The 12,584-nt window shown below is 38.9% G+C and overlaps 1 protein-coding gene across 2 annotated transcripts in view; it reads left to right on the top strand.

Moving 5' to 3' along the window:
* Nucleotides 1-12,584, top strand: part of WDR70 (WD repeat domain 70) — a 243,778-nt gene that overhangs the window by 93,941 nt on the left and 137,253 nt on the right. For both annotated transcript variants that reach the window (XM_090276166.1, XM_090276167.1), the window contains exon 9: nucleotides 5,130-5,206. In XM_090276166.1, the coding sequence (XP_090132292.1) occupies nucleotides 5,130-5,206 (77 nt within the window). The remainder of the gene's footprint in view (nucleotides 1-5,129; nucleotides 5,207-12,584) is intronic.

Here is a 12,584-nt window from a genome sequence, read left to right as displayed (position 1 = left end):
GAGCCCTCAGGATGGGACTAGTAGTGCCCTGATGGAAGAGCCTCCAGAGCGCCCTGGCCCCTTGGGCTTACAGCAGAAGGACGGCCTCTGTGAACTGGGGAGCTCAGACACTGAGTCTGCCAGCAGCTTGATGTTGAACTTCTCAGCCTCCAGAACTGAGAGAAGTAAGTGTTTGTCATTTATAAGCCACTCATTTTATGGTATTTTTGTTGTAGTAGCCTGAGCAGACCAAGACTGAAAGAGAGCATCCTTGTCCTTGAGTCACAGCTCCAGGGACCGTGGTGGCTCGGGCTGGACTGCCCTCCTGTGTCACAGCTGTAGCGTTCGCATCTGATGTTTTTGCTTCTTTAGGGAGAAGGAGTCTCTGTCTTCTACCAAGAGTCATTTTGGGGGGAATTCCCTAAACACAGAAGGGAGTTCATGTTCCCCATGGCCAGAAAGATGACATGTATTTGTATAGTCATCCCACTCAGTTACTCAGTTCACAAACCGTGGCTTCATCTGTGAGTATAACCCAGATCCTATTCTTTAGGGAATCCTGTTGTCCTTCTCTTTAAAGTACATCCCAGATTTTCTCAGTTCTGAACACTTGACTGCTGCCCCCTTGTCCAAGCTGTTGTCAATTTTCACACGAACCACATCAATTTCTTTCCAGCTGGCCCTTTTAATTCCTTTTTGTCTTTGTAGCAAAAGCAGCCAGAATATTTTTAAAAGTATTAATTTTTATATAATTTCAAACGTACAGAAAAGTGGTTAGAATAGCACACGACTTCTTCATGCCCTTCAGATTCATTTTGCAAAACAAGGAGCCCTGGTTTCTTTTAGTGAAGAATGAGTGTAGAAACCTGGATGTCTGTGCTAAGTTTGCTGGGGTGTCGTAGCTTCCAGACGTCCTCAGCATATATAAAACTAGAGAGTAACACACACACACACACACACACACACACACCTGTATTTATATTGACCTGTTAAAAATTACAACTTCATATTGATATCCTTAATTTAGCCAAACACCACAGAGCTCATTCCATTCTTCCCTCTTTACTTTTTTTAAAAAGTGTGTTTATTTTTTGATTACATTTATTGGGGTGGCATTGCTTGATGACATTATATAGGTTTCAAGTGTATGGTTCTATGATACATCATCTGTATATTGCATTGTGTGCCCACCCCCCAAAATCAAGTGACTGTCTGTCTCCACATATTTGTCCCCCTTTACCCTTTACTGTCCTCCAACCCCCCCTTCCGTCTGATGACCACCATAGTGTTGTCTGCGTCTGTGAGGTTTTGCCTGTTTGTTTTATTTGTTCACTTGTTGCTTTCAGTTTATATGAGTGAAGTCATATGCTTTCTTTTTCTCTCTGGCTTATTTTGCTTAGTACGAGATTCTCAAGACCCACCCATGTTGCTGCAAATGGCAGTACTGCGTCTTTCCTTGTGGATGAGTCGTAGTCCATTGTATAATGATTTACCGCATCTTCTTTATCCCATCACCTATTGAAGGTCTCTTTGGTTGTTTCCGTGTCTTGGCCACCGTGAGTAATGCTGCAGTGAACGCAGGGGTGCACATATCTTCATGAATAAATGTTTTCAAACCTTTTGGGTCAATACCCAGAAGAGGAGTTGCTGAGTCATACAATAGTTCTGTTCTTAATCTTTTGAGGAGTTTCCATAGTGTTTCCGTAGAGGCTGCAGCAGTCTGCATTCCCACCAGCAGTGAATGAGGTAGGGCTCCTTTTTCTCTCCGGCCTCTCTGACACTTGTTAGCAATTGTCTTGTTGAGAATGGTCCTTCTAACAGGTGTGAGGTGGTATCTCATTGCAGCTTTGACTTGCATTTCCCTAATAGCTAGTGAGGCTGAGCATTTTTTCAAGTAGCTCTTGGCCATTTCTATGCCTTCTTGGGAGAAGCATTGTTCAGGTCCAATGCCCATTTTTAACGGCATTATTTTTCTTTGGTGTTGAGTTGTATGAGTTCTTTATATATTTTGGATAGTCGCCCTTTGTTGGAGCTTTTGTTTGTAAATATCTTCCATTTGATTAGTTGCCTTTTTGTTTTGTTGGTGGTTTCTTTTGATGTGCAGAAACTCTTTAAGTTTGATGTAGTCCTGTTCATTTATTTTTGCCCTTGCTTCCCTTGCCTTTGGGGTCAAATGTATTAAATCCTCTCTAAGACCAAGGTCCGTAAGTTTAGTACCTATGTTTTCTTCTGTGTAATTTATTGTTTCACGTCTTATATTTAGGTCTTTGTTCCATTTTGAGTTAATTTTTGTACATGGGGACAAACTGCATGTGGCTTTCCGATTTTCCCAGCAGTATTTATTGAAGAGGCTTTCTTTTTTCTCCATTGTATGTTTTTGGCTCCTTTCTTGAAAATTATTTGCCCACATACATGTGGATTTATGTCGGGGCTCTCAGTTCTGTTCCATTGGTCTGGCAGTCAGCTTTTCTGCCAATACCATGCTGTTTTGATTATTGCCACTTTGTAGTATAATTTGAAGTCAGGGTGTGCCCTCTTTTCACTTTTGTAACTCTTTCCAACAGTGCAAAGCTTGACTCCCTTTATTCTTAACCTATTTTCTTTTTTGCTTAATTCTTCACTATACTGAAAGCAGTTTCAGAGTTGTTAATGCATACCACTGTGAAACAGAAACAGATGTAGTAACTAAAATTCTGCACTTATTTACAGCTTTTTTGGTGTTTAGTCTGAGAGTATGTCTTAGTTTCCTAGAATTATTCCTGTATAAAGTACCATGCACTTGGTGGTTTAAAATAACACAAATTTGTTCTTTCACAATTCTGGAGGTCAGAAGTCCAAAATCGGGGTGTTCGGGCAGCCACCTTTCCTCCAGTGGCTCTAGGGGAATCCTTGCTTTCCTATTCCAGCTTCCGGGGACTCCGGACGTTCCTAGGCTTGTGGCCGCGTAACTCCCGTCTCCGCCTCTCTTCACAGAGCCTTGTACTCCTTGTGTTGTCTTCTTTTCTGTCTCATCAGCGTACTTGTCATTATGGATTTAGGGCTCACCTGGATGATGCAGAGTGATCTTGAGATTGTTAATTATATCTTCAAACACTCTTTTTCCAAATAAGGCCACACTCACAGATTTTGGCGAGTAGGATGTGGACATAGCTTTTAGGGGTGGGGTGGGGGCACCGTTCTATCCATGAGATTCCATTTTCCTCTCCTGTGTTCAAGACTGTATATTCAGCTACCACCTTGACATTTCCATTTGCAGATTATAGGCATTTCAAGCGTAATAGATCCAGTAGGGAAATCTTGATTCTTGCTGCCCACATTAATTGCTATCAACTTTTTTTTCTAGTTCTAAAGCTGTAAACTTGGGATTCATTCTTAAATACTCCAACAACCATAACCCCCAAACCCTCTCTCCCTCCCCACCCAGATTTAGTCCACTGTAGAGTCCTGTCTGCTTGATCCCAAATACATCTCAAACCTCTCCATTTTCCTCTTTTTACCACTATTATTCTTACATGAGTCAACAGTCTCTCATGCCTCTACATCAAATGTTATGTAGCATAACTGATCTGTTACTAGTCTTTCTACTTGTAGTCTTGCCTTAGCAGCAGTTTACACAGACTACAACAACTTACATATTCAGACCCCTGTTTCTTTACGTATGCACTTACTTTGTGCTCCCTCTTGCACTGCAGGCACTAGCCCACTGGCCTTCTTTCATCTCCTCCAGTACCAGCCCGTTTCCCGCATCAGGACCTTCTCACATGCTTTTCCATCTGTCAGAAAGCTCCTTTTTCTACTTTTACATGACTGGCTTCTTCTCATTCCTCCAATCTCAGTTTACATTATACTTACTTAAATAAGTATTGCCTGGCCCTCTAAGTAAATATGACCCATTCCCTGCTACTGCAGAAGATGTTCTGGTCCCTGTTTGTATCCTGTAAACATGAACAGAATGTCAGGAGTTGGCCAGCTGCTACTTAAGGCATTGTAGGCAACTTGGACTAGAGATGGTCTCCAGGCCCACGTGTGGGTACTGCAGTTCCAATGTATTCTTTCCATAGGACCACAGTTATTTTCCTCTAATATGCACATTTTGCTTCTTGTGCTGTATCTTTGTTTTTGACCTTTTCAGAATAAGAGACCTTAACATCATTACACTAAAAATATTAGGCTCCTTTCTGCCCTATGTCAACCTGACTTACTGTCTGAGAGCACTCTAGCTGACTTTGCTGCCTAGGAGGGGGGTGGTGGGGAGAGAGAGAGAGAGAGAGAGAGAGAGAGAGAGAGAGAGAGAGAGAGAGTGTGTGTGTGTTTATGCTTGAAAGGTATCTGTGGTTGATGCGGTGTGTTTGTCAGTTCTTATACCAACATCACATTTTTTAATTACAGTGTTTTTACAATATAATGTGTTATACTTAATAAGGCATATATTCTTGAATAGTTTTAAAGATGCCTTTTCTCTTCTCACATATTTATTCTCCCAAATGTATTACAGAATCAAGATTGTTGACACATATTTAAGAAGCATGGATTTTTTTTTTACCCTCAACCTCTTGTTTTGCCTTGATTATTTGTAAATACTTTCTATTCTTTCAAATTCTTTTTCATTGAGAAAAGAATCTTTAAAGAAGGGCCTATTTCTCTTTCTTTCCTTAGAGAGACTGCCATTGTCTCTTCTATTTCCTTAGTTATTGAGCACCTGTTGTATGTGAGCACTGTGCTAATTCATGGGCAGCAGTGGTGGGGCACGGCATGTTACACAGTGACTTAAACAAAACATATTATGAAATAAAACTGATACAGAGCTCTGACTGGTGTGGTTCAATTGGTTGGACATCATCCCGCAAAACGAAACGTTGCCTGTTTGCTTCTGATCAGGACACATGCCTGGGTTGTGGTTTCATCCCTGGCGTGGGTGCATTCTAGAGGCGACTGATAGATGTTTCTCTCCCACGTCTCTCCCTCTCTTTCTCCCTCCCCTCGCTCTAAAAATAAATAAACTATTAAAAAGCCTGAGATAAAAATAATACCGATTTGTTATTAAAATAGTGTGCTTTTGGGAAGACTATAAAGTTTTAAACATATGTCAGTTTCTGGTTAGTTTTTTTTTTTTTATCTTTGTTAAACATCTTTTTTCCTTTTTCTTTAAGGGTCACACAGCAATGCTTCATACTGGCTCCTGGCATCCCAAAATAAAGGGAGAATTTATGACGTGCTCAAATGATGCGTGAGTACTGTTGAGAATTCACCTAAGATTCATATTTTTTAGTACTTTCTTTGACATTTGTACTGTAACAATCTTGCCAGTGCAGTAGGAGATAGAGTATGTATTAGGAATCCTGATGTTTATATATTTTTGCTTACTTTGAATTTAGCTGGCAGTGCAAGGTTTATTTCAATAAATATGGAAACTATGCAAATGAGAGTATAAATTTCAGTAGAATTTATTAGGGGCACAGTGGATCAGATTGGTGTTATTAAGTGAACTCAAGTAACTTTGAAATTGTGACTGATAATTTGTTGCTTTTTATAGTAAAAACTCATTTCCGTCTGAGTCTAATAGCTAATATAAGTTTATTCTTTAAATGATTGTTTTTTGGCAGTAATAACTGAAAAATTCGATTAAATGGTTATTAAGATTTTTTCCCCTTATATCTGTTGGCCTGGGACTCAAGAATGTTACAGAGAATATTTGGGCAGTTTTTTCCTGTATTGTCATTGTATGATTCATTTTTAGTATTAAGAATAGTTCACAAGAATGTGCAGTTTTAAGAGTACAGAGAAAATAACACAAAATCCTGTAAATTAATCAGAGGTTTCTTAAGAGTTCTTGCATGCCCCCCTCTCTGGCAAACATGCCATCGCCATCTGACCCAGCTCTGACTGTCCTCCTGGAGAAGGACAGACCTGGTGGAGGGGCTTCTGTTGCCCCACTGAGGCCATCTCAGACCAGCTTGTATGCAACTGCCTTCTGAGCTTGGAGGGTCCCAGTGCCGAGGACTAAGTACGTGAAAGATCCCGAGGAATACATTAACACAGGAAACCAGCATTTTCCGGACCCATCGATACAGCTCCCTCTCTCTCCATAGCCAAGGACACCTGTGACGCTCTGGGAGTAGTGTCCCCAGGAATACCCTTTGGAAAATGAAGATTGCCACTAGTAAATGCTTTTGATAGTGGGGTTCAGTAGATTATAACTATTTTTATTTGTTGCATCTTGTAAAGGTGAATTATGCACTTAAAATTTTGGCAAATTGGTCATGGCATGATAGTGCACAGTTTACAGACCTAGAGGAGCTGGGTGCTCCACCACTGCTCATGACTTAGAGCTCCTGATTTACCTCTAAGTCTCAGAGTCCTATAAAATGGGGTAATACTTGATTCACAAGATCCTGGTATGGATTAAATGTGTAAAGCCTTGTGCATAGTTAGTGTTCCTGCGTCAGGCTAGCCTTGGATTCATTTGAATTGGATTAGGCTGCATGTAGTTCTCGGCCTTGAGTTTTCCTTGGAGTTCAATCACACCTCGCTGAGCATCTCCTCTGTGAGAGCTTGTGTAGGGGCCTGCTGGCTCTCCCAGGCTTTTGCTGGAGGCTGCTGTGCAGGTTTCACTTGGTTTTTATAACCAGTAACATCTGTAGATACAATTGTAAAATTCTCCAAGGAATGATGGATCCCCGAAAGCTAATCTTCTGTATAACTCCCAAGTTTCTTTTTCCTATTTTAAGTATTGTTGGGGAAAACTTAAAATACTACATTCATTTCCTATGTTATTCATAAGTTTTGAATATAATTCAGTATCATAATTTATCAATTATTATATTGTGGTATGATATGTCTCAGAATGGCATATGTAGGTATATTTACAGTTTTTTTGCTTTTTGACTGTTTTTATTTTTTTCTGCACCCTGCCCCTCCCTTCCCCCACATTCAGTCCTGACTCAGTTGCCTATGTCCGTGGGTCATTTATACATGTTCTTTGACTTGACCCTTCCCCTTCTTACCACCTTCTCTCCCTCCCACCTCCCCCCTTGTTACTGTTAGTCTACTTCTTGTTTACATAGTTCTGGTTCAATTTTTTGGTTTTCCTTTTCTGTTAGTTGTTACTTTTTGCTGCTGTTGGTGTGATAATTTATATAAATACCTCAGTTTTGCTTCTCAGTTTTGTTCTAATAAGCTGTGGACTGGGACGGGGCAGGGTGGTCCGAGCCTTTAGAATTGGTACGGGAGACAAAGGAATGAGCGATTAGTATAGGGCATGAGTTTTTTTAGCACATTAATTTTTACCATCTTCTTTGGCTGCCAAGGAACTTCTTGCTTGCTTTTCTGGTTCTGCGCAGTTTTGTATTTCTCTGCTGCCAAATCAGTGAGGTGGGGTTTTCTTCCTAAAGGTTCTTTCTTGGTGATGCCCTCAGAGAAACAAAACATACTGTATAGATAATACCTGGTATCATTTTTATCTAATTTAATTATTTTTTAATTACATCTAATTTTAATTTTCCTATAAATCCTTTTCAATTTTTCATTTTAAAGCCATAAGGATGCCTTTTAAACTGTTTCTGCTGGCTACTTGCATTTAAAAATTCATAGCTTTGATTTTAATTGTTGTGTAGGTACTTAAAATATATCCACTTTGAAAGCATTTGCTGATAGAAAATTTTACATGAAACAGATAACTTTGTTGAAAAATTAACTAGGATTTAGCAGTACAGAATAACTTGTTGGCTATGGTAAAATATGCTTCTATTAAAAGGCAACATTTACTCAGATACTTTCTAAACCTTTTTTTCTTCCTGAATTGTAAGAGTAATGAGAATTCATTCTCAAATCACTGCTCACATTGAGATGTGTACATTTTGGTGTTAGTTTGAGCTTCTATTGACAACCTGTAGTCTTGAATGTAGGAATGATGTAGATCTTCTAATTTTCTCATAAATTCATGTGGTTCATCTGACTTCCTTCTTCTCAAAATAGTTTGCTTTTATGTCGCTCTATTTTATTTTTATTATATTGAGAATAACACAGTAGGTAAAAAGTCTATAAGAGTGAAAAATACTAATAATGACCCATTGCAGAGCTACCAGGATAAATTATTTGAAAGGTCAGGTTTAGAGCTTATAATTAGGCTTTATGATGGTGGTTGCCCTGTAAATATCACCATTCATGTTTATGTGTGATCATTGTAATTTTAATTTTTTGCCTTTAATTCACCTGTTAGAATCCTTAAAGATAGTGTCTGAATTATAATGTTTGATTAAATATAGAAATAATTTTTGTTAAATTTTACGTGAGTTAATTTATTACACTGAAGGCTGAGGTAGCTTGTGATTTCTATTTTAAATGGAAAAATGTCAGTGTTCTCGGTTTCTATCATGAAACATAATACTGTGAAGTGTAAAATCCTGCAAACATATTATTTTAATTGACAGTTATAGAGTACTGTGCATTATTTGGAATTTGGGACCTAGTTTTCCCTTAGGAATTTGTGAGAGGACAAAATATGGCTTCATTTAATCAGTAAATTTTAAAATGATTTTAAAACAACACATCAAAAACAGGGTAGAGATTTATTATATTTTAGTTCTGCGATGATTTAAGGTAATTGGATGCTGATCCAAAGTAGTCAAAGCACTAGAGAAGGATTTTTACACTTGACTTGAGAGATGAATTATATAGTGCTGTATTTATTGATGCCATAATTTGGCCCACTAAAAACCTAATATATATCTTAAAAATTATAGCATGATTTTTTAGTGTTATTAATGAAATGAATGGAGAAGTATTTTGGTCATTTATATTCTGTATCTCAAAATAAGTGAATAAAAGCATATTGGGGGAGTTGAATTTACAGAAAAGAATCATTTATAATTATTTATAATTAAGCATTTTAATTTTCAAATTCCTATCTATGCTTGAATAGTCTTTGTTTGATTTATAATTTTCCTGGTACTTTAAACTTACATAGATATATTTTTAATCATATGTTTACAGTATAAAACTTCACCTTATATATGTAGGAATTGTAAGAAAATTTAGTGTCATCCTAACCTTGATGTAAGTTTTATGTAATTTTTATGCAAAATGTTCTTCGTATGTACTAGATTGCTGTATGTAACAAGATGATGTTCACACCTTCATAAACATTGGAGGAAAGTTTGATAAAGTCCTAGTATGTTAGGTTTTACTTTATTTACACACTTTTTACAGTTGTTAATCAGCAATTTATTTTGGCTATAGAAACTTAAGCGATAAACTATAATTCCTGTGTCTGGATTTTAAACCAAAGAGGATGCTGTTGAGTATTTTCTTTGTTTATCTTGAACTTATAAAAATACATCGTTCATATCACCAGGTTGTCTTTTAAGTGTTACAACAATTCAGTTTTTTAAATATTTATTGATTCATTTCGTAATGTATTTGTTCTTTTTAAAGAAGAATGTGGATGTCTTCATGTTGAAGGGTATTCTTGTTTACTGGCATCCCTAATTAACTGCGGGTTTGATAGAAGGCAGTGTGAATTTCTTCTGGGATTTCTAGGTCAGGCAAGGTAACATCAGTCCAACCGCTGCACTCCATGCGTGACTAAGTGAATCTGTGTGTCTGACTAACACACCAGTCCTCTTGTGGTGGGGGGTGGCCCCGGTGGCCCTTTATGGAGTAGTTGTACATGTAGAAGAATATTGTTCTGTGAAAATTGATCAATTGAACTTAGTTGCAGAAATGGGTATACAAAGTATGTCCATATTGTGGATTTTGCAATTCTTGAGACTCAAAATTAAAGTGATTCTTTGTTTTGACTTTTTCTGAAAGACTTGGCTACAATAACTGATGTTTCTTTTTTAAATTATTATTTCCATTTCTAACTTTCTGTGACTACATGACAAATTTATACACTGTTTCTGAATCCCTTCTTTTCCTTTACGCTGTATGAGCTTGTTGAATCCGTTCCCAACTTCACAAACAGTTGCCTCCTCATTCTTCTCAGTTTTGCGTTGTCAGGAAGTACGCATAACGAGTTGCCCTTTTCCGCTGCCTCTTTCTAAATCTTGTAAGTTTACTTGGTTTTGTAGAACTATTTCTGTCTTATAAACTATCCTCTCATGTGATAATACTTTTAAAATTTGCCTTGATGAAATGTTCACTTTTGTTTCTACTTTTAAAAATGTGCTCCAAGTGAAAAGTTTACGCTTCCCTTAATAACACTTTCTGTTGTTATTATAAAAAGAAAAGTAGAATATAAAATACAGACATCTCGTAAGTTATTAATTGCAGGCTTCCCTTTGATACATGTTTCCTTATGGGCTGGGTTCTGTTAATTAAAACAAAACAAATGATGTTTTTGGAAGACTGTACTAACCTGTCAACAAATGCAGCTAGTGTCGGCTTGTTTAACGACACTTCACCTGGTACCTTGTTTTGTAACGTCAGTTGATAGCTGCATTTTCATGGACGGAAATAAGGCTGATTTCCTCCGTGACTTTCTTTTCAACAAAGATTTGGTTACACAGCTTTGTCTCTACATCGAATAACTGAAGAGGTATTGGCAGCCTTTGGTTTATACCGTGTAGCTATGTTGAAGTTAGCATGATCTTACCTAGGTGGTTTTGCTTATTTGTCCCAAATAGAGGATTATGATTCTTTTTCATAACCCATTACATAATTATTTTTTTTAACAGAAAAGTGTATTCTTTGCAAATACAAAGCTTTTAACATTTTAATTCCGTTTTGTTCTTGTAAAACCATTTTGTCTCTGTCAACCAGCAAATATTTATTGACACCCTACTTTGTGCCCAGCCATAGCTAGACACCGTGGATGAATGAAGCAGTCCTTGCTCTTGTAGAGCACATAATATAGCGAGGAGACAGACATTTGAAAATACTTACGAATAATTAAGTAAATAATTGTAACTGTGTAAAGTGCTATGAAGGAGCGATCTGTGAGGAAGAGAGAACGTAGAAGGGAGAGTCACTAAAAGCTTCTGTGAGGATGTGATGATCAAGCCGAGATGTGAAAGGTGAATGGTTATTGGTGGGCAGGGAGAGGGGGTGTCATCGCAGACGGAAGTGGCATCACATTAAAATGCTGTTACAGGAACTGAGAGAAACCCACTGTCATAAAGCAGAGCGAGATGGAGAGCATCATGGGCCGAGCGGGCTGAGGTCGGTGGGGGCCGACTCATGCAGGGCCTCGTAGGCCACGCTGAGCGCATTGGATTTTACTCCAAGGGAGCGACACAATTGGGTTTACATGCAGTATTGCTCTGTTGTCTGTATGGAGAGTGGATTGGGTGGGGGTGGGGGCAGTTGTGACCACATCTAAGAATTTTGTGATGAAATGGCTCTCCTACTCCTAGGTCAGTGGTTCTTTCTTGCTGCTCGTAGAGTTTTTCACGTGTGCAACGAACTCCCAGCAGCAACGCTGCTCATCCTTTGTAGTGAATCTAATCTCCCTGCATGTGCTGCCTGTCTCTGAGGTGAGACTCGCTGAGCCGGTGCAGCTCTTACCGAGTGTGACCCAAGGAAAATTGACGCCGACGCCAACAGAAGTGGTTTACCCAGTTACATAGATAGCGAGCCAGTGGCTGAGCAAGCACTTTAATCCACACTTGAGAACCTCCGCCCGAGCTCTTCTCACGTAATTTCTCTTAGCTTTAGGAAACTGACATCATCAATTAGAATGTATTTACTGTGAACTGTGCGTTGGCTGCTGGTAACGTTAAACATGTACCAAATTCCCTAATGTGAAAGCGCTGAACGGAGAGAATGCTGAATCAGCGGTTTGCAGCAGCGCCTTTCAGAGTGTTACCCGTGAGATCCTTTTAGCTGGTCCACAAGGTCAAAGCTATTTTTGTAATAATATTAGAGCACAATTTGGCTTTTCGTTCGGTTGATATTTGCACTGAAGACAACAAAGCTACGGTGGGTAAAACTCCCGGTATCTTGGCCTTAATCAAGGCAATGGCGCCAGACTGTGTTAGTAACCATTGTATTCACTGCCATGTGCCCATAATTTTATTTTTTACTTATTTTTATCCTAACCCAAGGACTTGCTTTTTGATTTAAGAGACTGGAGGAGGACAGGGGGGAGGGGGTGGGGGGAGGGGAGAACGAACACACATCCATGTGAGAGAGAAACATTGATCAGTTGCTTCTTGTAAGCATCAAGACTGGGAACCAAACCCATAACCTAGGCATGTGCCCTGACTGGGAATCGAGCACGCGACCTTTCGGTTTATGGAATGATGCTCAACCAACTGAGCCACACCAGCCAGGGCCACATGATCATTAAAAAAAAAGCCTGTTTTACCTAATATCCTTGATGAAGCTGGAAAATTATTCGTTTTATTAAATCTGAACATGTGAGTACATCTTTTGACTCTTCTTTATGACCAACAGGGAAGGGCGTGTGAAGCACTTCCGCTGCACGCCGGAGGGTCACGGGTGTCTGGAGGAAAGGCACTTTGTGACCCAGTTATTGGCTCCTTTATCTCATGGAGCGTCATTTTTATTTTGAGAGAACTATCAACAGACCTATCGTGGTTGTTCAGACTGGGTATGAAAATAAAGTCTCCTGTTATTTTAAGTAAAACCATTTGGCGGTGTTT

Source organism: Furipterus horrens, unplaced genomic scaffold (assembly GCF_987537825.1).
Source record: "Furipterus horrens unplaced genomic scaffold, mFurHor1.1.pri manual_scaffold_5, whole genome shotgun sequence".
Taxonomy (NCBI): domain Eukaryota; kingdom Metazoa; phylum Chordata; class Mammalia; order Chiroptera; family Furipteridae; genus Furipterus; species Furipterus horrens.
Note: the sequence above shows the minus strand (reverse complement) of the source record. Positions and strands in the feature narration are given on the sequence as shown.